Genomic DNA, 25,237 nt, shown 5'->3' with positions numbered 1-25,237 from the left:
TATCCCCGTCTCCTAGGGCGCGCGCGTGCTGGCTCCCTAAGATGTAAAGACAATAATTGGAGCTGGTCTGAATTAAATTCCAGCCCCTCCGTATTGCTCTTGCCGGATCTTCAAACTTCCCTCAAGAGAAAGCTCCTGTTATTCCTGGGTTCCTGTGATTCCTGTGTTCCTGTGGTCCTGCGTTCCTGTGTGCCAGTCCGTCCCTGTGGTCCTGCGTTCCTGTGTGCCAGTCCGTCCCTGTGGTCCTGGGTTCCTGTGTGCCAGCTCCTGTGATTCCTGACGTGAGTCCTGGTGTGCCTTCCTGTGCTATTCTCCTGCCGTCACTCCGGGTACAGACTGTCTACTGTGTTACTACCTTGGCAGCCACCACGGGTTAGTCGCATCTGTGGAACGACCTGGTGGTTACCCGCCGCAGCAAGTCCATCGTGCTTTGCGGCGGGCTCTGGTGAACACCGGGTTCCACTTAGATTCCGGTCCCAGGTTGGCTTGTACCACCTCCCGCGGTGGTCCAGAGGGTCCACAGACTCCCAATCGTGACAGCTCCATTGATGCCGGGCCTGGTCCACTTTCACCACACAGGATTCGTGCCCTCACGGGAAGCCATTGACAACAATACAAAAGCCCTGAACATGGTCCACCTAATTAAGACAACAGCCCTCCCTAGGTCAGTCTATCCACAGACGCTTAGAGGGCCTTTGATAGGCTGGATTGGCCTTTTTTGATTGGGGCCCTATGGCCCCTAGGGATGGGAACACACATGAAGAGGTGAATTGGAGCATTGTACTCCAACCCGACAGCGTCTGTGAGGGTCTGAACTGCATTCCCTCCTGGGGCTATGTCGTCGGTCTTCAAACAGTGGGTTGCAGCTGGGCACTATCGAGCCTGTCACCTCCTGGTGGATGGGCAATGGCATAGAGGGGACGACGGAATAGCTCCAGCGGACTTGCCCCAGTGAAGATGTGGGAAGGCATCCAACTAACGCACTACTTAGGATCCATCCCATCTCCTTCCTAGTACAGCCGGTCACTGACAGGTTTGAGGGCACCTGCATACAGCATACAGTCTTCTAATAGCCCCCCCACAAGACCATGTCCCACAGTTCATGAGTAAATAGTAAATGTGAATGAGACCTGAGTCCAGACCTCACTATGGAACAGAGAGAAAATATATGAGATGGTGCATAAGACCTCATTGAGTACGGCCTATCAGGAGACGAACTATACGTTGCTCACCATATGCTACAGGGTGCCCCACGTACTCCACAAAATGTTCCCCAAATCCCCAAATATTGGACAGATGATGAGTAGAGAGCTGCAGGGTGACCCTGCTTGCGTCTTGCTCTACCACCATGAGATCTCTCTTGTCACGTACAGAAATTCCCTACTGTATCATCTCTTTAATGCGGCAAAGGCCTGTATCCTGGCCTGCGGGGGCTCCTCTGATCCTCCCTCCCTGCACCAGTGGCTGGGACGTGTCAACGAGTTACTCCAGATGGAGAGCCTCATGACATCAGATCCAAAGAGATGCGCATGCTCTCAAAAAACATGGTCCCACTGGACCTCCTTTGCATCTCCTCACTACCTGGAACTAACAAGCACAGTCCTGGCGCAAAGCTGGAATGTGAGCCCATGGACTCGAGTATAAGCCGAGGGTGGGAAATGCATTGGTCACAGCCCCAGTATATAGCCAGCCCCCTGTAGTACATAGCTTGCCAGCCCCCTGTAGTATATCGTTTGCCAGCCCCTGTAGTATAAAGCCAGCCAGCCCCCTGTAGTATATAGCCTGCCAGCCCCCTGTAGTATATAGCCTGTCAGCCCCCTGTAGTATTTAGCCTGCCTAAAAGTGTACACACCTTCCGATGCTTTTATCCACATGGCTCCAGCATCGGCTCAGGGTCGCAATGCGGTTTGTCTCAGGCACCATGACATTAGCAGCTCACTGACATCATAGTGTTTGCTGATGCCTGTGCTCCCCATAGTGTCTGATGTCACGATGCATGCGACGACCGATGCCGGGGATAGGGAGCCGATGCTAGGGCCGCGATGTATGGAAGAGGACCGGCCAGGGGGGGTGTCGGAAGGTAAGTACACATTTTGTTTTTTTTCTTGACTCGAGTATAAGCGGAGTTAGGGATTTTCAGCACTTTTGTTGTGATTACATACTTGGGTTATACTCGAGTATATATACGGTACTTCAGTTCAGATATCAGTGGACAATTACCGTGATATTTAATTGTAATATCTTCATCGGGCACAGATCAGCGCCTCATACTGAGCTATTGCGTTTCACCTGAGATATCTGAAACTATACTTTAATGTGGCGCACCTGCTGTTCTTAATATTTCTCTTTTTTTCCCTTTTTGCTTTGTTCTGTGTTGTTCTCCTGTTTGTTTGTAAAATCAAATTAACTTTAATATGAATAAAAAAAATTTATAATAGGGAGCCTCAGTTCAGTCAGTCACCTCCTCGCCTCACCACTCAACCCGATTTTTATTGGGTTAAAGGGGGAGTGGTTATCTGATTAGGGCGGGGTTATGTGAGCCAACTCCTGTCATTCACACGAAAGAGCTGGCTCTTAGAACTGTCTCGTTTGTGAACGACCCATTACTAACCAGTAGCTGGTTTCACCTCTGGTCTTGCAGGTCTGGTTACTACACACTGCGTCACATATCCCCCTCCTTCCTAATGGAGAGCATTGGTTCCTCTCCACCTCCTGCCTTTCATATGTGTAAGCTGAAATCTCACCATGTGCCATGTACCTGATGAAAATGTCACTTACAGAACAGTTTCCCCACTATATTAACTATGTCCCACCCCATTCCCCCTACAGTAGATATGCCCCCTCGACAGACCAGGCTGAGTCACATGCAGATATATACTCCTCATACCACAACTGACCACACTGTGCTCCGTCATATATCATGTATACTTGCAACACCCCTGCCAATGCAAGGCAGAGGAGTTGTTTTTGCGAATAAGCCCCTAATATGTGTGTTCCCCTAGTAGGGAGTCTGATCATCTCCTCTGCAGGACACTATACATGTAAAGAGGTAATTGTGCAGCAGTAGATACTGCCTGAATAGGCAAGGGTTAAACATTAGTTCTTGTTATCATCCAATGATATGCCTCAATGCACTTAATTGTGAACTGGAGTGTGATTGGAGAAGGAGATCACCTGACCAGGGATTAACTAAACCCTTGGTCAGGGGAGGAGTGCTCCGAGCTCTCAACACAGAAGGAGCTCGGAGCACCCAGCTTCTGACTGAGAAGCACCAACTCACATGCTCTGCCCACAGGCCTCCTAGGCCTCAGCAACTACATACAGAGTGACAAAGCTGCAGCTTCCAGCATTGGACACAGCTACAACCCAGCCCGCCCCTGCATCCAGGCTGGTGACCCAACTCCTGAGGTTCCTTCTCCAAGATCACTCCAGTACTGCCTTTATACAGAATCGTTTGGCTTGTTGCTGCCGTTGGTTCGAATAAAGAACTATAAGTTACTTTTATGCACAACATTGGGGCACATTTACTTACCCGGCCCATTCGCGATCCAGCGGCGCGTTCTCTGCACAGGATTCGGGTCCGGCTGGGATTTAAGATGGTAGTTCCTCCGCCGTCCACCAGGTGGCGCTGCAGCGCCGAAAATAATCTTAACGCCCCGGAATGCACCATCCCATAGAAGGTGAAGGTGAGCGCTCCCCAAGCGACACATTTTCGGTTTTTAAATGCGGCGGTTTTTCCGAATACGTCGTGTTTTCGTTCGGCCACGCCCCCCCGATTTCTGTCGCGCGCATGCCGGCCCCGATGCGCCACAATCCGATCGCGTGCGCCAAAAACCCGGGGCAATTCATGTACAAGCGGCGCAAATCGGAAATATTCGGGTAACATGTCGGGAAAACGCGAATCGGGCCCTTAGTAAATGACCCCCACTGTCTCCGTCTGGTCCCTGCTACGGCTGTATCACCATCCATCTACCAGGGACACATACTACAGACTCTGACGGCTGCCCCATTGAGAACTAGTATCACAGCCTCTCCCTCATCTAATTTTCTTGCACACACCACCCGCTGGAGACCTGCCAGGCTGTGGGACAGCCCTCCGGTCCCCATACCAAGCACCATGACACTAGCGTGCCTAGGCCGCAACCGCCAGCCACTCCGGTATTCTGGGCCCCACCTGCCTCCAGGCCCCAAGAAAAGGTTAGGCCCAGTGGGGGACGTTGCATCCTCACATCACAACTGACCACACTGTGCCCCATCATATATACTCCTCACACCACAATTGACCACACTGTCGTCCACCATATATCATATATACTCCTCACACCACAACTGACCTCACTGTGCCCCCACATATATCATATATACCCCTCACACCACACCTGACCACACTGTGCCCCCACATATATCATACATACCCCTCACACCACACCTGACCACACTGTGCCCCCTACATATATCATATATACCCCTCACACCACAACTGACCACACTGTGCTCCATAAATATATCAAAAATACTCCTCACACCACAACTCAACATACTGCCCCTGTAGATCAGATATGCCCCTCACACCAAAATTGTCCACACTGTGCCACCCATTCATCATATATATCCCTCAGCCCACACTGTGCACCCCCTATTTATATCTATACCCATGACAACTGACTGCATGATTCCCCTGCATACATAATGCATACCCCTCATACCACAACTAACCACACTGTGCACCCACATATTTCTCCTCACACCAAAATGTGCATAAGGGGCATATATTATAAACACCCCTCACACCACACCTGACCACACAGTGCCCCTACCAATAACACATATATCCCTCACATCATACCTGACCACACCGTGCCCCTGCCTATAACACATATACCTCTCACATCACACCTGACCATACAGTGCCCCTGCCTATAACACATATACCCCTCACATCACAACTGACCACACAGTGCCCCTGCCTATAACACATATACCCCTCACATCACACCTGACCACACAGTGCCCCTGCCTATAACACATATACCCCTCACATCACACCTGACCACACAGTGCCCCTGCGTATAACACATATACCCCTCACATCACACCTGACCACACAGTGCCCCTGCCTATAACACATATACCCCTCACATCACAACTGACCACACAGTGCCCCTGCATATAACACATATACCCCTCACATCACACCTGACCACACAGTGCCCCTGCCTATAACACATATACCCCTCACATCACACCTGACCACACAGTGCCCCTGCCTATAACACATATACCCCTCACATCACACCTGACCACACAGTGCCCCTGCCTATAACACATATACCCCCCACATCACACCTGACCACACAGTGCCCCTGGCTATAACACATATACCCCTCACATCACACCTGACCACACAGTGCCCCTGCCTATAGCACATATACCCCTCACATCACAAGTGACCACACAGTGCCCCTGCCTATAGCACATATACCCCTCACACCACACCTGACCACACAGTGCCCCTGCCTAGAACACATATACCCCTCACATCACAACTGACCACACAGTGCCCCTGCCTATAACACATATACCCCTCACATCACAAGTGACCACACAGTGCCCCTGCCTATAACACATATACCCCTCACATCACAACTGACCACACAGTGCCCCTGCGTATAACACATATACCCCTCACATCACACCGACCACACAGTGCCCCTGCCTATAACACATACACCCCTCACATCACACCTGACCACACAGTGCCCCTGCCTATAACACATATACCCCTCACATCACACCTGACCACACAGTGCCCCTGCCTATAACACATATACCCCTCACATCACACCTGACCACACAGTGCCCCTGCCTATAACACATATACCCCTCACATCACACCTGACCACACAGTGCCCCTGCCTATAACACATATACCCTTCACATCACAACTGACCAAACAGTGCCCCTGCCTATAACACATATACCCCTCACATCACACCTGACCACACAGTGCCCCTTCCTATAACACATATACCCCTCATATCACAACTGACCACACAGTGCCCCTGTGTATAACACATATACCCCTCACATCACACCGACCACACAGTGCCCCTGCCTATAACACATACACCCCTCACATCACACCTGACCACACAGTGCCCCTGCCTATAACACATATACCCCTCACATCACACCTGACCACACAGTGCCCCTGCCTATAACACATATACCCCTCACATCACACCTGACCACACAGTGCCCCTGCCTATAACACATATACCCCTCACATCACAACTGACCACACAGTGCCCCTGCGTATAACACATATACCCCTCACATCACACCTGACCACACAGTGCCCCTGCCTATAACACATATACCCCTCACATCACACCTGACGACACAGTGCCCCTGCCTATAACACATATACCCCTCACATCACACCTGACCACACAGTGCCCCTGCCTATAACACATATACCCCTCACATCACAACTGACCACACTGTACCCCTGCCTATAACACATATACCCCTCACATCACACCTGACCACACAGTGCCCCTGCCTATAACACATATACCCCTCACATCACAACTGACCACACAGTGCCCCTGCCTATAACACATATACCCTTCACATCACACCTGACCACACAGTGCCCCTGCCTATAACACATATACCCCTCACATCACACCTGACCACACAGTGCCCCTGCCTATAACACATATACCCCTCACATCACACCTGACCACACAGTGCCCCTGCCTATAACACATATACCCCTCACATCACACCTGACCACACTGTGCCCCTGCATATAACACATATACCCCTCACATCACAACTGACCACACTGTACCCCTGCCTATAACACATATACCCCTCACATCACACCTGACCACACTGTGCTCCCGTTATTGGCATGTGAACAGCTTCTACCTCAAGTTGTGCCCTCAAAGTTTTGTCAGGAGACTGGGTGCTTGTCACATTCTTGCAACAGAGGCCATTGCCCCAGGAAATTAGTATCTTTACTAACGTGTGACTGGTCTCATTAACCTTTTTTTTTTTACTTTTTTGCTGCCAAGTTCCTATTTTTATGGAGAGCTTGTGCTCCGGCCTATTCAGAGTTTGGGAACCAGGTATCTACATGTCTTTTTCTTTGTCTGTTCTGGGGAAGGGGGATTGTTCTTTGGGCTTCGCTTCTGTATGTTTATCTCTGATATTCTTCCAAGCTGCTTGTAGTTTGTTATCCATAGAGCAAAAGTATAATAATGCTCTGCCACCTAGTGGCGTTGGGGTATTAGAATCCACTTAGGAGGTTCAGTTAGTCGTTATGCCACTCAACAACCGCTATTACCTTGGGCGTGCTGTCACACGTATTGCTAGTGGTATGGGGACGGGCCTCGGCCCAAGCGCGTATGCGATGAGTAACCAGAACCCTGTGTCTTGCATCAAAACAATGCAAGACACCGGGTTCTGGTTACCGATTGCTTGCATTTCCACAGAAACTAATATGAGATCAGGCCAAGGCCCCAAGCCCCGTACCCTGGTCCCCGTACAAACGGAGCGTGTGACCGCACCCTAAATGTAGTGAGCTGGACTGTAAGACCAGCTGCGCCCTCTCTTTCCGCCAATCATTTGTTTGCTGGAGCCTTGGCTCGTTTAACACTCAGCCATTTTTACTTTTCGTGCTTCTGTTTATTACTCCCCACCTTCAAAAAGGCCATATGTTTTTATTTTTCCATATATAGTACAGAGATTTATATGACTTTGTTATCTGCTGGACAAACTGTACTTTTTAGCTACGCCATTTAATATTCCATGCAATGTACTGGAAAGCAGGAAAAAAAATACCAAAAGCGCAACAGCAAACTTTGTTTTTACGGCTGTAAATGGCACCTCCCCTTTATTTTTTGGGTCAGTGTGATTATGGAGACGAATTTATATAATTTTTCATTGCCTTCATTTTTATGTTGAATCGCCATATTCTGACACCCATAAAGTTTTCATACTTCGTTGTAGAGACCTGGGTGTCACTTTTGCATGATGAGCCGACTTTGTAATTGATACCATTTTGGGGCCTTTGGGGCAAATGTCATCTCCAGACAAACCTAAACAGTAGACAGGATGGCTACCTCCAGGATTGTCTACATAGAGACGACCATCTATCCTGCTGTATAACTACCCTCTGCATTTCAGAGAAGACGTTGGTTCAGTTGTTACCATAACAAGAGTCTCAATTAATTAGCCAAGAACCTGAGTTATCTCTGTTTCAGCCAATAAGATGGCTTCCACATGTTAGACAGTGGGAAATAATCTGTATAGAGTTAAGAGAGCAGAGATGATTCAGGGGAATGAAGGAGGGGGAAGGATATAGATGAATGGAGGTAAGATCTGGGTATGGTAGTACATTCATCTATAGTGAGAGCTATCACCATTGCCGTAATCATCACGATCATTATTTTGCTGTATTTGGGCCTGAATAATCCAATAAAAGTAAGATTTCATCTCTGGAAAAAGAATTGAGGATGTCGGTCCTGGATTAATACCTGGTACAGTGATCGTCGTCATTTATATAATCATCATACATGTTATGCACAACACTGGGGTGCAAACCCTGGGGCCCCTGGTCGCATGGCCGCCCAAATCGACAACTATGGGGCACATTTACTTACCCGTCCCGTCACGATCTCCGCTGTGCGTTGTCCAAAGAGAATTGTGTCGCTTTATATGGTTATAACCTTTGGACACTTTAACTTAGCAAAATGATTTTGAGATTGTCCATGACACATTGTACTTCATGCTAGTAACAAGGGTAGAGTGTCTACCCGAAACGCGTAGGCGATACAGCCTTGCCTTTTTGTGATGTCTCCGTGTGAACTTATCTGTATTTAAGAAGCCTGCAAATAAAGATTTGATGATGTTTTAAAAGCGCTAGTGGAGGTCCATATCTTGGAGCCAGATCCGTGTGTTTGAGTTGTAAATTTTGGTTGATCGGTTTTGCATTTACTTATAAAAAAAATAAATAAAATTGCCCTTTTTTTGAGAAATTCGCTATGTTCAAAATTCAAAATCATCTGCGTCTTTCCCACATGTTATCAACGCGGGGGAGAGACCCCCAGAAGGCAATTTAAATGCAACATTTAATAGGTTAAACACCTGCATCCGAGACGCTGACTCTTCCCTGGACCGCCCCGCTGACTCCATAGACTCTCAAGGGGGGGGGGGGATTAGGGCGGTGACTGCCACATAATGCTGCGTCTGGAGTAGTACTAGGAGCTTCTTACTTTAGTAACATCTCCCAGTGCCGTTTTTACAGGTGACAGGTTCTCTTTAAATAGCACAAATGAATAATTTTTACTTTATGGATAATGTGTATCGATGCCATTTTACTGTAGAGAAAGGCACAAACATCATTTTCTCCTTAATTTGCCCAAAGGTTTTTTGCCGTCTTCCCGTTGTTCCAAAATGGTTATGTAGCAAGGTCAGGATAGAGGCAGGGTCATCGGCCTCCGCTGGATCGACAGACCTTCACATCAGAGTAAGAAAATCTCGCTTCAACGGACTCCAGGAGACTGTGAAGGCGGACGTGACTGTGCATATAATTAAGGCTATATTCACACGAACGTATGGGGGACGTATATACGGCCGACGTATATACGGCCAATATACGTCCCCCATACACTCCTATGGGCGCACGGCACCCTACGGGAGCGGTACGGTGCAGCACACGTGCGGCACCGTACCGTTCCGTACCCGGGAAAAAGATAGGACCTGTCCTATCTTTTCTCGTAATACGGGGCCGTGCGCCATAGGTTGCTATGGAGAGGGGCGGGGGTGAGCTGCGCTCACCTCCTCCTCCTCTCCCCGTACACTGCCGTTGCCCGCTACGGTACGGTACGGGCGGGCAACGGCAGTGTGAATATAGCCTAAGGCTGCATTCACACAACTGTATCAAAACGGCCGTACGCCACCCGTACCGTACTTTTAATATTTACACACGGCCACATTCATTTCAATGGACAATACTTCCGACCATTTATATTGCCGTCGTTAACACTGTTCCGTACAGTACCGTATACTAGCTGTATAAAAATATAGAGCATGTCCTATTTTCTCCCGTATTGTACTTCCGTATGCCCTAGAAGGCGATGGGGACGTATAAAATACAAGTTACATACACGCTGTATAGGGATGAAAAACGTCACGTATATATGGGCTCATACGGCACGGATATACGGGACTGGAGAATTCACACGTGTGAATGCAGCCTTATGATGAGGTTTACGTTACAGTAGAACATGGAAGTATCGCGACCAGTCAGCAACACTTCATACACATTGCTTTATGTCCGACAGCACTCATGGAAAAACAGAAGAGGGTTTTATCAACACCTTTCCTCCATGGATCCAGATCACAATAATAGCTATAACCAATCAAATAAAAAACTTTTCCAACATAAAATTTATTTCTGTGTAAATTCCCTATAACAAAATTTTCCCATTTACAAAAATTAAAGCGATTTCCTCCTTGTATGAAGTCTCTGATGACTCCTAAGGCTAGCTCTGTCAGAATAATATTTGCCACACTCCAAACATGAAAATGGCTTCTCCCCAGTGTGAATTCTCTGATGGCGTTCAAGTTTCGGTTTCGTAAAGAAACGTTTCCCGCATTCCGAGCACGAATACGGCTTCTCTCCTGTGTGAATTCTCACGTGTATAACGAGACTGGATTTTTCTACAAAGCATTTCCCACATTCTGTACACGCATATGGCTTCTCTCCTGTGTGGATTCTCTTGTGTTTCACAAGAGCTGATTTTTCTACAAAGCATTTCCCACATTCGGAACATGCATGTGGCTTCTCTCCTGTGTGAATTCTCTCATGTGCAATAACATGTGATTTTGCAAAAAAATGTTTTCCACATTCTCGACAAGCAAACGGCCTCTCTCCCGTGTGACTTCTCCGATGTACTTTCAGACCTTTTTTGCCTTTAAAAGATTTTCCACATTCTAGACATGAGAAGGGTTTTTCTCCGGCGTGAATTTTCTCATGTTTAAGAAAGTCAGATTTTTTGGTGAAGCTCTTCCTACATACTGAACATACATAGGGCTTCTTTCTAGAATGAGTTCTCTTATGTTTAGCAAGACCTGATCCACCTATATAGCACTTCCCACATTCTGAACATGAATATGGCTTCTCCCCTGTGTGAATTCTCTCATGTATTACCAGATTGAATTTAGTGGTAAAATATTTACCACATACTGAACATGAAAATGGCTTCTTTCCTGTGTGAGCGCTATCATGTGCAATGAGAAGTCTTTTTTCTTTAAAACTTTTCCCACATTTTGAACACGAATATGGTTTCTTTCCGGTATGAATCTTCTCATGGTGAACAAGGCTTAGCCTAGAGGAAAAACATTTCCCACAGACTGAACAGGAATATGGCTTTTCCCCTGTGTGAGTTCTCTCATGTTCAATAAGATGTCTTTTTTCTGTAATACTTTTCCCACACACTGTACAGGAATAGGGTTTATCTCCTTTATGATTTTTCTCATGTTGATCAAGATCTAATTTACTGGTGAAACATTTCCCGCATTCTGCACAGGAGTATGGCTTCTTCTTGGTGTGACTCCTTCTATGTGTAACAAGCCCAATGCGCTTCAAAAAACATCTTCCACATATATCACATTGAAATCTTTTACGCCCTTTACGACTCATACTTGGGTTAGGAATCTTTGTCCAATCGGGAGAAGGTTCCTTATGATTTAGGGGATTATTTGCTAGATTTGTACAGTTATGTCCAGGTTCAACATAAAAGATAATGAGGTCTTCATCGGGAGAGGCGTCGCCAACGTTTTCCCCGGGAGAGGCGTCGCCAACGGTTTCCTCGGGAGAGGCGTCGCCAACGTTTTCCCCGGGAGAGGCGTCGCCAACGGTTTCCTCGGGAGAGGCGTCGCCAACGGTTTCCTCGGGAGAGGCGTCGCCAACGGTTTCCTCGGGAGAGGCGTCGCCAACGGTTTCCTCGGGAGGGGCGTCGCCATTGTTTTCCTCGGGAGAGGCGTCGCCAACTGTTTCCTCAGGAGAGGCGCTTTCTTCTTCTACTTTACAGTTTCGTGATAACGTAACTTTTCCTGTGGAGTGATTAAGGTTTCCAGTAATGGCTGAAAAAAGTATTTTAAAAAAAAAGGAAGATAACAGACAGATGAACACCGGATCAATGATACCACATGAAAAAAAAATTGGCAAAATGAAATAGAACATCAATTTATTATTCTGGGTAATTATCTCTATCCATAAGGCTGCAGTCACACGTGGCATTTTGAACCCGTTTTCAGACCATTTTTAAGCAGTCCATAAAAAAAAAAAGCATGCGTTTTTGACCAGTTTTCCCAAATATCTTAATGAAAACCGATCAAAAACGGATGCGTTTTTTGTCGGACTACTTTAAAATGGGCCACATGTGACAACAGCCTTAGGCTGGCGGACACGACTGCGCTTGGTCTGTGAAACCCATGGGATTTATCACGGCTTTTACACCTGAAAACAGGCATACAAGCCGTTATTTGGTCTTTAGACCTCTCCGTCTTCAATGCCAGTTAAGTGTGGAGGGGGCATTGCGGGCCATGCAGTGGTGGCACAGGAATTCCATATCAGGTCAGACCTGTCTCTTCTCTTACCTGGTGATGTGAGGGGCTGGTGGTCCTCCATCATGACCTCCTTGTACAGGTCCTTGTGTCCTTCTACATACTCCCACTCCTCCATGGAGAAATAGACAGCCACATCCTGACATCTTATAGGAACCTGACACACACAATGACACAGTCATCCCCCGGACCCCTCCCTTGTGTTATTATATAATGTCCCAGCATTCCCGGCAGCGCTCACCTCTCCGCTCAGCAGCTCAGTGATCCTGGAGGTAAGTTCTAGGATCTTCTGCTCATGTATCAGTGAATGAGGTGGAGGCTGGGTGATGGGGCTCTGGGTCCATCCTCCTGATACACGGGGGGTCACACACTCACCAGACGACTTCTTCACTACTGTGTAATCCTGTGTATGATGAGAGAAACTCAGAATAAAAGATTCCAAGGAATTAACAAAATACTGAAATATTTGGAAAACTATCTACCACTATCTATTTGTAGGGGACATTTCCAGTCTTTCTCCCTCTGATGTGGTCTGTGGTGCCAGTCTGCATGATGACATTTATACAATAATATAATACAGAGTACAATAACACAGAGGATCTCACCTCTCCGGTCAACAAGTAGATGATCTCCAGGATGAGGTCGAATATTCTCCTGGTGGTCTCATTCCTGTCCGTGTCCATCCTCGGTGGGTCACTCAGGAAGAGAAGTGTTCCCGAAGGATCTAGTACTGCAGGAAGATTTATGGAAAGGAGAAGCTGTAAGTCACACAGGGACTACACCATGTGACATACAGAACCTCAGTTACTGAGCTGGGCATCTCCGAGCCTCCACCACATAGCGTATAGGGGGTTTCCTAACAGGGGCATGAATGTCGTATCCACACTACAAGTTTTTGAACACCTCTTGTACTGGTAGTAAGAATGGCGCACATGAATGAGCAGATGTACGGTTACATGGGCCATGTGTATGTTGGCTGCCATCATATCCCCTGAGGGTCATTCAATCTTATCCATCCTTAGTTTGGTTCCAGAGTTGCCTTAGGCCTAATTGGTGGAACTAGTATCATGGCAGCCATAGTGGAGTAGTACACTTCTCTGATGTCTTCATGCTACCTGTGCAGTCGCACCTTATCCCGGTCAACAGGAGAGAATATCCTACAAGAGCTACGCAGGTTAGTTTATTAACACTACATATGCATATGATGGCTATGAGTTAGCAGAGGGTTTTCTGAACCTCGGGACCTTCCAGTGGGGGGTTACCTGTAGCTCGGGCTCTCCTGTCAGGCGGGGGGGTTACCTGTAGCTCGGGCTCTCCTGTCAGGCGGGGGGTTACCTGTAGCTCGGGCTCTCCTGTCAGGCGGGGGGTTACCTGTAGCTCGGGCTCTCCTGTCAGGCGGGGGGGGGGAGTTACCTGTAGCTCGGGCTCTCCTGTCAGGCAGGGGGGTTACCTGTAGCTCAGGCTCTCCTGTCAGGCGGGGGGTTACCTGTAACTTGGGCTCTTCTGTCAGGCGGGAGGTTACCTGTAGCTCGGGCTCTCCTGTCAGGCAGGGGGTTACCTGTAGCTCGGGCTCTCCTGTCAGGCAGGGGGTTACCTGTAGCTCGGGCTCTCCTGTCAGGAAGGGGGTTACCTGTAGCTCGGGCTCTCCTGTCAGGCAGGGGGTTACCTGTAGCTCGGGCTCTCCTGTCAGGCAGGGGGTTACCTGTAGCTCGGGCTCTCCTGTCAGGCAGGGGGTTACCTGTAGCTCGGGCTCTCCTGTCAGGCAGGGGGTTACCTGTAGCTCGGGCTCTCCTGTCAGGCGGGGGGTTACCTGTAGCTCAGGCTCTCCTGTCAGGCAGGGGGTTACCTGTAGCTCGGGCTCTCCTGTCAGGAAGGGGGTTACCTGTAGCTCGGGCTCTCCTGTCAGGAAGGGGGTTAGCTGTAGCTCGGGCTCTCCTGTCAGGCGGGGGGTTACCTGTAGCTCGGGCTCTCCTGTCAGGCGGGGGGTTACCTGTAGCTCGGGCTCTCCTGTCAGGCGGGGGGTTACCTGTAGCTCGGGCTCTCCTGTCAGGCGGGGGGTTACCTGTAGCTCGGGCTCTCCTGTCAGGCGGGGGGTTACCTGCAGCTCGGGCTCTCCTGTCAGGCGGGGGGTTACCTGTAGCTCGGGCTCTCCTGTCAGGTGGGGAGTTACCTGTAGCTCGGGCTCTCCTGTCAGGGGGGGGGTTTTCTGTAGCTCGGACTCTCCTGTCAGGCGGGGGGTTACCTGTAGCTCGGACTCTCCTGTCAGGCGGGGGGTTACCTGTAGCTCGGGCTCTCCTGTCAGGCGGGGGGTTACCTGTAGCTCGGGCTCTCCTGTCAGGCGGGGGGTTACCTGTAGCTCGGGCTCTCCTGTCAGGCGGGGGGTTACTTGTAGCTCGGGCTCTCCTGTCAGGCGGGGGTTACCTGTAGCTCGGGCTCTCCTGTCAGGCGGGGGGTTACATGTAGCTCGGGCTCTCCTGTCAGGCGGGGGGGGGGGTTACCTGTAGCTCACGCTCTTCTGTCAGGCGGGGGGTTACCTGTAGCTCGGGTTCTCCTGTCAGGCGGGGGGGTTACATGTAGCTCGGGCTCTCCTGTCAGGCGGGGGGTTACCTGTAGCTCGGGCTCTCCTGTCAGGCGGGGGGTTACCTGTAGCTCGGGCTCTCCTGTCAGGCGGGGGGTTACCTGTAGCTCGGGCTCTCCTGTCAGGCAGGGGGTTACCTGTAGCTCGGGCTCTCCTGTCAGGCGGGGGTTACCTGTAGCTCGGGCTCTCCTGTCAGGCGGGGGGTTACCTGTAGCTCGGGCTCTCCTGTCAGGCGGGGGGTTACCTGTAGCTCGGGCTCTCCTGTCAGGCGGGGGGTTACCTGTAGCTCGGGCTCTCCTGTCAGGCGGGGGGTTACCTGTAGCTCGGGCTCTCCTGTCAGGCGGGGGGTTACCTGTAGCTCGGGCTCTCCTGTCAGGCGGGGGGTTACCTGTAGCTCGGGCTCTCCTGTCAGGCAGGGGGTTACCTGTAGCTCGGGCTCTCCTGTCAGGCGGGGGTTACCTGTAGCTCGGGCTCTCCTGTCAGGCGGGGGGTTACATGTAGCTCGGGCTCTCCTGTCAGGCGGGGGGGGGGGGGGGGGTTACCTGTAGCTCACGCTCTTCTGTCAGGCGGGGGGTTACCTGTAGCTCGGGTTCTCCTGTCAGGCGGGGGGGTTACATGTAGCTCGGGCTCTCCTGTCAGGCGGGGGGTTACCTGTAGCTCGGGCTCTCCTGTCAGGCGGGGGGTTACCTGTAGCTCGGGCTCTCCTGTCAGGCGGGGGGTTACCTGTAGCTCGGGCTCTCCTGTCAGGCAGGGGGTTACCTGTAGCTCGGGCTCTCCTGTCAGGCGGGGGGTTACCTGTAGCTCGGGCTCTCCTGTCAGGCGGGGGGTTACCTGTAGCTCGGGCTCTCCTGTCAGGCGGGGGGTTACCTGTAGCTCGGGCTCTCCTGTCAGGCGGGGGGTTACCTGTAGCTCGGGCTCTCCTGTCAGGCGGGGGGTTACCTGTAGCTCGGGCTCTCCTGTCAGGCGGGGGGTTACCTGTAGCTCGGGCTCTCCTGTCAGGCGGGGGGTTACCTGTAGCTCGGGCTCTCCTGTCAGGCAGGGGGTTACCTGTAGCTCGGGCTCTCCTGTCAGGCGGGGGGTTACCTGTAGCTCGGGCTCTCCTGTCAGGCGCGGGGGGTTACCTGTAGCTCGGGCTCTCCTGTCAGGCGGGGGATTACCTGTAGCTTGGGCTCTCCTGTCAGGCGGGGGGTTACCTGTAGCTCGGGCTCTCCTGTCAGGCGCGGGGGGTTACCTGTAGCTCGGGCTCTCCTGTCAGGCGGGGGGTTCATGCGGCTTTGTGGGGGCTGCAGTCACTTCTTTCTCTCTCCTGTCTCTGGCAGCAGTGTGATATCATGTGGAGTCTCCTGACTCCTCTGTGTTCTGCTCCAGATCTCTGCTCCTGGTCTCTGCTCCTGGTCTCTGCTCCAGGTCCTGTCAGCTCTGAGGACTCTGCACATACATAGGCTCCTCCTCCGCTCTCAGTCATATACAATCACAGTCACAACCACGTTTCCCTCTGCTCCGCCCCCACAGCCTCCTCTGATTGGTCAGCATGCCTGTCAGCATGAGAACAGGAAGCAGCCAGGACAGTGCAGGTCGTCATGACGCCAGTCCCGCCCCCTAGTGTTACCTCACGGCTGTGGTACAGGAGGAGGCTGTGTGACACATAATGGGCGGGGCAGAAGACTTGGCGCGGGTTCTGGGGGTTCAGGTGTCTCCTGTGTGAGGGGTGGGAGCTGCACCTCAGGAATTGCCCCTGAGATATCTACAGCAGAGCCAGAAATGCACCTGTATGGCCCTTCCAGTGAGGTGCCTGAGGGCGCATTCACACGATACATTGCGTTTTTTAATGCGTCTTTGACGCATTCCAAAGGCTTCAGCCTTGATCACATGGTTACATTGGGTTTTAGCTGATGCAGTGGAAACGCGTTGTACCCCCAGCATGTGATCTGGGCTGAAGCCTCTCGTAAGCGGGTAACGTGTACGCGCTGTAACTGAAACGCACACGAGCCTCTGCACAATACAGGACACACGTGTGGCGTTTGAACACATTTTTAGGCCGTTCGTTTTTAAGCAGTCTGTTAAAAACGCAAGCGTCACATGTGCCTGTCAATTCCAAACTGTCCGTACTGATCCATTAACCCCAGTGACCGGTATATAGGACGCAGAGCTGATGCCATCGGGGTATACGGGGTGTCGGCTATAACTAATCGCTGACACCCCAGTGGTCGGAGTGTAAATGTTATTCAGTAACTTATATAGCTGGGAAATCTATCTACCTGAAAACGCAATGATTTCGAATTTCAAAAATGGCTAATTTTTCAAAAAATTCATTTTTTATTTTTGGAAATAAACACAAAACTTTTCAGCCAAAATTTACCCCTAAAATGAAGTACAACATGTGGGGAAAAAACAATCTCAGAATCGCTTTGATAAGTAATAGAGTTCAAAACGCAAGTCAGAATCCAAAAAATGGGGCTGAGCCTTGAGCTATAAAATGGCTGCGTCCTTAAGGGGTTAAAGGCAAGGTGTCATGGGTTGTTTTTTTTTTTACAACTATCCACTCAAACAACGGAAGTTCTAACAGCGATGGACACCTCCGGAAATCAGTGCGGAAAAACTGATCGGATTCATCTGTTTTGAAAAAGAAACTCCAAAACTCAGGACACAAATAGCAACAGGCCCGGAGCTCCGCCTCCACATGTATTATACCTGGTGAGCCCGCGAGAGGGAGGCCCAGAATATGGTCCCTGCAGTGATAGAGGGATTCAGCCAAGCAAAGCCCAGTATATCCATGCACTAACCCCCTAGCAGGACGATAAGATTGAGTCCAGCACCACCTACTGGTTGTTGTTGGTACCGAAAATGTTATAATAATTTATTAACTCCTAGGCTCCCTGCACACAATGAGATAATAAGCACATGTGCTAGCTGTATTTTCTACAACAATTCTTAATTTTCTTCTACGGGCCCATGCATGCGGGGACTGCCCGAGACACAAAAGATGGAGCAGGTCTTATTCCTGCCCAAGTTTGCATCCCATTGATGGTTATCGGTGCGTGAGCTCACCTGTGGATGACACCGGATGCAGAGGTCCACAGGACACTTATTTGCTTCCCATATACCTTCACATGTTCGTGTGCAGGTATCCCAATACTGATGGTGCGGTCACCAGTGGCACTGCGACAGGATGCATGCATTTTTATACGTAAGGGTGATGGCACACGTATGCGTTTTTAAGCAAAACGGGCCAAAAATGGATTGAAAACGCATACGTCACCCTTACCCTGCTTTTGGCTGCTTTAAAAGAGTTTTTCATCATTGCTGGAAGTGCAAGTAGTTGGGTTTACATTTTCACAGCTGTTTACACTTCCAGCAATGAAGAAAAACTCTTTCAAAGTGGCCACGGTAACATGTAAAATGCATCCCAAAACGCCACATGTGAGCGCACCCTTACTGCAATGCAGTTTTGAGGGTGAGGCCACATGTGGCTCTTGCATTGCATTTAGAAACTCAATACACACGCCCAAGGGTGGGGCTCGGCCTTATCAGTAGTCACAACTATTACCACATTAGACACAGGAATGCCGCCAATAGTCACAGCGTCTTATCCCAGTAGTCACAGTGATGCCCCTCTATAGCCAGTAGTAACAGTGGTGCCCCACTATAGTCAGTAGTCCCAACTATTCCCACATTAGACACAGGAATGCCGCCAATAGTCACAGCGTCTAATCCCAGTAGTCACAGTGATCCTCCCCAGAAGTCACAGTGATGCCACAAGGAGCCAGTAGTCACAGCTATTCTCACATTAGACACTGGAATGCCGCCAATAGTCACAGCGTCTTTTCCCAGTAGTCACAGTGATCCTCCCCAGTAGTCACAGTGATGCCCCGCTATAGCCAGTAGTCACAGTGATGTCCCTCTATAGCCAGTAGTCACAGTGGTGCCCCACTATAGTCAGTAGTCCCAGCTATTCCCACATTAGACACAGGAATGCCGCCAATAGTCACAGTGATCCGCATCTGCATTTCTTGGCTAACCAGCACACATTGGGGCACATTTACTTAGGCCCCTTCCACACTTGCGTTGCAGATCACGTCAGAGTTTGATCAGGGTGTGATCAGGGTTTGGTCAGTGAAAAACGCACATTTTGCATCAGAGTGCAATCAGTTTTCAGTCAGAGTTTGTTCAGTGGACTCAGGACTGAGCTCTGTCTTTTCTATGGCAATTGATGCGTGAAAAACGCAATGCACTTGCAAGTGTCTCAGAGTGCAATTCGTTTTTGATGCATCTCCATAGACTTGTATGGTGCGTTTTTCACGCAAAAGTAGAGCATGTCAAGATTTAAGCGCGCGTTAAAAAAACGCGCGTGTGTGCGTGAAAAAAAATGCAAGCCTGAAAAGACCCATTGGTTACAATGGGTCAGAGGGCAATGCAAGTTCTGCGCGTCAAAAGCACGCGCAGAAAAAGCGCGCGAAAAACGCAAGTGTGAAAGGGGCCTTACCCATTGTGCCGCGATTCACTTAAGATCGGGCGCCCGATATACTGCATGTGTCGCTTCCCCCCTCAGGTCCCCGGAGTTCACCCTCTTCTTCCTGGTGAATGTAAGTGCTTGATCTTGTGACACAAGAGGTAGGGACCTTGCATTCTAACCACAGCAAAGTCCAGATCCCTGTATAGGGGAAAAATAGTGAATACCGGAGAGGTCCAGTGATAACGCCCTTAATCTGTGGCCCAAAGCAAAACCAGTTAGATGGCACATTGGGTTCACAACACTCTGCTTGTTATAAAGCTCCACTGTAGCCAGCAGTCACAGTGATCCTCCACAGTAGCCAGCAGTCACAGTGATCCTCCACAGTAGCCAGCAGTCACAGTGATCCTTCATAGTAGTCAGCAGTCACAGTGACCCTCCACAGTAGTCAGCAGTCACAGTGATCCTCCATAGTAGCCAGCAGTCACAGTGATCCTCCACAGTAGTCAGCAGTCACAGTGATCCTCCACAGTAGTCAGCAGTCACAGTGATCCTTCACAGTAGCCAGCAGTCACAGTGATCCTCCACAGTAGCCAGCAGTCACAGTGATCCTCCACAGTAGTCAGCAGTCACAGTGATCCTCCACAGTACTCAGCAGTCACAGTGATCCTTCACAGTAGCCAGCAGTCACAGTGATCCTCCACAGTAGCCAGCAGTCACAGTGATCCTCCACAGTAGTCAGCAGTCACAGTGATCCTCCACAGTAGTCAGCAGTCACAGTGATCCTCCACAGTAGTCAGCAGTCACAGTGATCCTCCACAGTAGTCACATTGATGCTCTACAGTAGTCAATAGTTTCACAGTGATGATCCACATTAGTGTATAGGGAAAAAAATAAAACATACCTACCTTGTTCCTCTCAGTGCCTTCTCTCTGCTCTTGCTGTCTACTTCGCTCCGATACTGACACGTGATGACATCTGCACCAGTCATCTCTGGCCATAGGCCTCTGCAGCTGTTAACCCGGCAAGGAAGATATTTTTGAAGGTCTTAGGCGACACACAGGTTGAGCATGTGATACTATCTCCCAGAAAATTTGAACCTCAGTTCACACTCCGCCTTGTACCGTGGCAGAGACTGAAAAAACCACAAGAAAGAGACTGAAAAGTTTCCTTTATTAATGGCACAAAAAGAAGACTCGCACTTTATGTGTACAAAATTTTTTGTGCAATTGGAGGTTTTTTGTTTTTTTTTTTACTATCCTTGACTTTTCCACTAAGAGCCAGTAGCCATCGGAGTCTGCTGGATATACAACCCCCACCCCCCCTTCCCATACACACACAAATTTCCAATTGACTCCAAGCTCATGTTAGGCCGCCTTCCGATTGCAGTTTGAGACATATTCCAACCATGATCACATACTGAGGTAACTTTGCGTTTCCTTCACGTTTGAGGCGATCTTTGAGACAACCACCATAAACGTCCTATTTGCACGTGCCCCGTGAAGAAAAGACCTTTCTAAACGTCATGGCAGAGACCAATTTCTAACACCGATATTTCCTGAACCCTGGCACCTTGAAAGACCATTCTGGACATATTAAACAGGAGAATCCCTTTAATATGACATGTGCATTGTGTATGGATGCTTCATAGAACCAGAGATATCTACTAATAAGTTGTAGTAAAAAAAATAAAATTAGATTTTTATATACAGCTTTCCGAGATGTCCATTTGTATTTTAAGAGTGGATATCTTCAGTTCTGTATACACAAAAATGAGAAAAAGCTTACCGTATATACTCAAGTATAAGCCAAGACACCTAATTTTAACACAAAAAACTGGGAAAACCTATTGACTCGAGTAGAAGCCGAGGGTGGGAAATGGATTGGTCACAGCCTCCCCAGTATATAGCCAGCAACCCCCTATAGTGTTTAGCCTGCAAGCCCGCCATAGTAAAGACCATTCTGGACATATTAAACAAGAGAATCCCCTGTAGTATATAACCTACCAGCCCCTGTAGTGTATAGCCAGCCACCTGTAGTATATAACAAGCCAGTCCCCTGTAGTTTATAGCCTGCCAGCCCCTGTAGTATATAACCTACCAGCCCCTGTAGTATATAGCCTGCCAGCTCCCTGTAGTGTATAGCCAGCCACCTGTAGTATATAACAAGCCAGTCCCCTGTAGTTTATAGCCTGCCAGCCCCTGTAGTATATAGCCTGCCAGCTCCCTGTAGTGTATAGCCAGCCCCCTGTAGTATATAACAAGCCAGTCCCCTGTAGTATATAGCCTGCCAGCCCCCTGTAGTGTATAGCCTGCCAGCCCCCTGTAGTATTTAGCCTTCAAAAACAAAACAGTGTACTCACCTTCCGACGCCCAAAGCAGGTCCTGTTCAATCGGTGGATGCTCCAGCATCTTCTCCGTGTCCCCGAGCCGTCCATCGCAGGAATTGTGACATCAGCTGCTCGCTGGCATCATACTGTGTGCCGATGGCGGCGCACATGGTAGAACGTCAGCTTGCGGCTGACGTCACGATCCCTGTAACGGACGGCGCGGGGACATGGAGAAGATACCAGAGTGACGATCAATTGAAGAGGACCTGCTGGGGGGCGCACATTTTTTTGCAGAGAAACTCGGCTTATACTCGAGAAATACTCGTATTTCTTCACATTTGTCTTTAAAATGTCATGAAAAAAAACCAAAGTAAAAATTGTTATGATAAGATATCTTTGGAAACGCTACATAAGAAACATTCAGGGAACCTCAGAACTGAACTACAAACATTGACCTGGACATTCAATGACCCTCAGTCACATAATGGTTAAAATGTGATCGTGGGGGAAGTCTTGGGATAGCGTCTCAAAACTCACCGTGTGAACGTGACCTTAGAATCAGTCGAGGCCAGGGAAGGCTGCGCACCTACAGGTTCTCCCCTGTATGAGTTCTCTGATGATCCATAAGACTAATTTTGGCAGAATAACATTTGCCACACTCCGAACATGAATATGGTTTCTCCCCAGTGTGACTTCTCTGATGATACTTAAGACTAGTTTTAGAAATGAAACATTTCCCACATTCAGAACATGAAAATGGTTTCTCTCCCGTGTGAATTCTCTGATGGCCCCTGAGTTTAGCTTTTGTAATAAAACATTTCTCACATTCTGAACAGGCATATGGCTTCTCTCCTGTGTGAATTCTCTTATGTATGACGAGACTCGATTTTTCTATAAAGCATTTCCCACACTCTGTACATGGATACGGCTTCTCTCCCGTGTGAATTCTCTCGTGTGCAGCGAGATGTGATCTATGAATAAATGTTTTCCCACATTCCCGACATGAATATGGCCGCTCTCCTGTGTGATTTCTCTGATGAATAATCAGACTCTTTTTCTCTGTAAAAGATTTCCCACATTCTGAACATTTAAATGGTTTATCTCCCGCGTGAATTTTCTCATGTCTTATAAGATCCGATGTTTTTGAAAAGCCTTTCCCACATAGTGAACATACAAATGGTTTCTTTCCAGGATGACGGCGCTCGTGTTTAGCAAGACTTGATTTGCTCGTATAACATTTCCCACATACTGAACATGAAAATGGCTTCTCTCCTGTGTGAGTTCTCTCATGTATTACCAGACTCTTTTTGTGGGTAAAATCTTTCCCACATAATGAACATGCATACGGCTTCTCGCCTGTGTGAGTTCTATCGTGTGCAATGAGAAGTCTTTTTTCTATAAAACCTTTCCCACACACTGAACAGGAATACGGTTTCTCTCCTTTGTGAATTCTCTCATGTATATCCAGACCTGATTTACGGGTGAAACATTTTCCACATTCTAAACATGAAAATGGCTTCTCCCCTGTGTGAGTTCTCTCGTGTGTGATAAGAATTCTTTTTTCTGTAAAACCTCTTCCACACACTGTACAATAATAGGGTTTATCTGCTTTGTGATGTTTCTCATGTTGGTCAAGACCCGCTTTACGGATAAAACATTTGCCACATTCTGCACAGGAGAATGGCTTCTCCCCTGTGTGAGTTCTCCTGTGTATAACAAGATCTGTGCGTTTTAAAAACCATCTTCCACATATATCACATTGAAATTTTCTTTCTTTTTGACTCGTTGTTGTGGTAGGAATCTGTGACTGATCTGGAGAAAGTTCTGTATGGTCAAGGGGGTTGTCTGATAGATCTGTCGCGTCCAGCCCAGGTTCTACTTTAATGATAATAAGGTTTTCCTCTGGGGAGGGCTCCGTGACTTCTTCTTCTACTTCTTCTTCTTCGACTTTCAGATTTAGTGAGATCTTCACATTTTCCTCAGAATCATCATCAAGAATTTCTGTAACGGATTAAATTGTTTTAAGTAATGTTAGAAAAATTTTTTTCCTTATTTTACTCAGCATATATATTGCTGCTCTAGCTTTTACTCAATATATGTTTATATGGACCGTATATACTCGTGCTGAAAAACCTCACCTCGGCTTATACACGAGTCAATAAAAAAATAAACTTACATACTCACCTTCCGGTGCCCCCGATGCTCGGCGCGGCTCCTCTTGTGTCTTCTCCACGATCCTCCGGTCCCCGCGGCTCCTCTTCTGTCTGCTGTAACAGCCAGCAGAGACGTGGCCATGTTATCTGCCAGCCGGCGCATACTATGTCGTCGTCAGTAGCTGTATCATAGTGTGCGCCAGCCGGCAGAGCACATGGCCGTGCCTCTACCGGCTGTTACAGCAGACAGAAGAGGAGCCGCGGGGACCGGAGCATCGCAAAGAAGACAGAAGAAGAGCCCCACCGAGCGTCAGGAACACCCAAAGGTGAGTATACTACAGAGGGATGGCTATATACTAAAGGGGGCTTGCTAGCTATATACTACTAAGGACAGGCTGGGCTGGCTGTATACGACTGGGGGCAGGCTGGCTATATACTACTGGGGACAGGCTGGGCTGGTTGTATACTACTGGGGACAGGCTGGGCTGGCTGTATACTACTGGGGACAGGCTGGCTATATACTATTGGGGACAGGCTGGGCTGGCTGTATACTACTGGGGTTAGGCTGGCTATATACTACTGGGGTCAGGCTGGCTATATACTACTGGGGACAGGCTGGGCTGGCTGTATACTACTGGGGGCAGGCTGGTTATATACTACTGGGGGCTTGCTGGCTATAAACTGGGAGGCTGTGACCAATGCATTTCTCACCCTCGGCTTATACTCGAGTCAATAGGTTTTCCCAGTTTATGGTGGTAAAATTAGGGGCCTCGTCTTATACTCGAGTATATAGGGTATATATAAATATACACACACAGATTTCTATTCTGTCGTAATAGGTAAGGACGTAATAGATCAACAGTTATAATTAAATATTCTTTTAGTAATGTATAGAGCTGGCAGCTTCAGCTTATTGCAGTTGCCAATTAGAGGAAGATGCAATATAAAGGAAATACGTTTATATGAAGTCCCCTAATCCGGCCTTAGTTAGTAATATTATCACTCATTAGTAATATTACTCTTATGCTAATTTCTGCTCATTACATTTTTGGCCTGTAATTACATAATAGTTTTTTTTCGAG

The 25,237-nt window shown here is 48.8% G+C and overlaps 3 protein-coding genes across 3 annotated transcripts in view; 1 reads left to right on the top strand and 2 right to left on the bottom strand.

Moving 5' to 3' along the window:
* The window catches only part of LOC140120788 (uncharacterized), a 44,014-nt gene extending 27,283 nt beyond the window's left edge, over positions 1-16,731 (bottom strand). Inside the window, exons 1-4 of the mRNA XM_072139731.1 lie at positions 16,455-16,731; positions 13,251-13,375; positions 12,679-13,048; positions 10,517-12,162 (exon numbers count right to left, since the gene is read on the bottom strand). Of these exons, the coding sequence (XP_071995832.1) occupies positions 10,517-12,162; positions 12,679-12,763 (1,731 nt within the window). The 5' untranslated portion in view covers positions 12,764-13,048; positions 13,251-13,375; positions 16,455-16,731. The remainder of the gene's footprint in view (positions 1-10,516; positions 12,163-12,678; positions 13,049-13,250; positions 13,376-16,454) is intronic.
* The window catches only part of RRP36 (ribosomal RNA processing 36), a 233,380-nt gene that overhangs the window by 16,626 nt on the left and 191,517 nt on the right, over positions 1-25,237 (top strand). The window lies entirely within an intron of this gene.
* LOC140120787 (uncharacterized) overlaps positions 22,414-25,237 on the bottom strand; it is a 28,261-nt gene continuing 25,437 nt past the window's right edge. The window contains exon 10 of the mRNA XM_072139730.1: positions 22,414-24,003. Coding sequence (XP_071995831.1) covers positions 22,589-24,003 — 1,415 coding nt within the window. The 3' untranslated portion in view covers positions 22,414-22,588. The remainder of the gene's footprint in view (positions 24,004-25,237) is intronic.

This window comes from Engystomops pustulosus, chromosome 3 (genome assembly GCF_040894005.1).
Source record: "Engystomops pustulosus chromosome 3, aEngPut4.maternal, whole genome shotgun sequence".
Lineage (NCBI taxonomy): Eukaryota > Metazoa > Chordata > Amphibia > Anura > Leptodactylidae > Engystomops > Engystomops pustulosus.
This window is presented reverse-complemented; position numbering and strand designations above follow the sequence as displayed.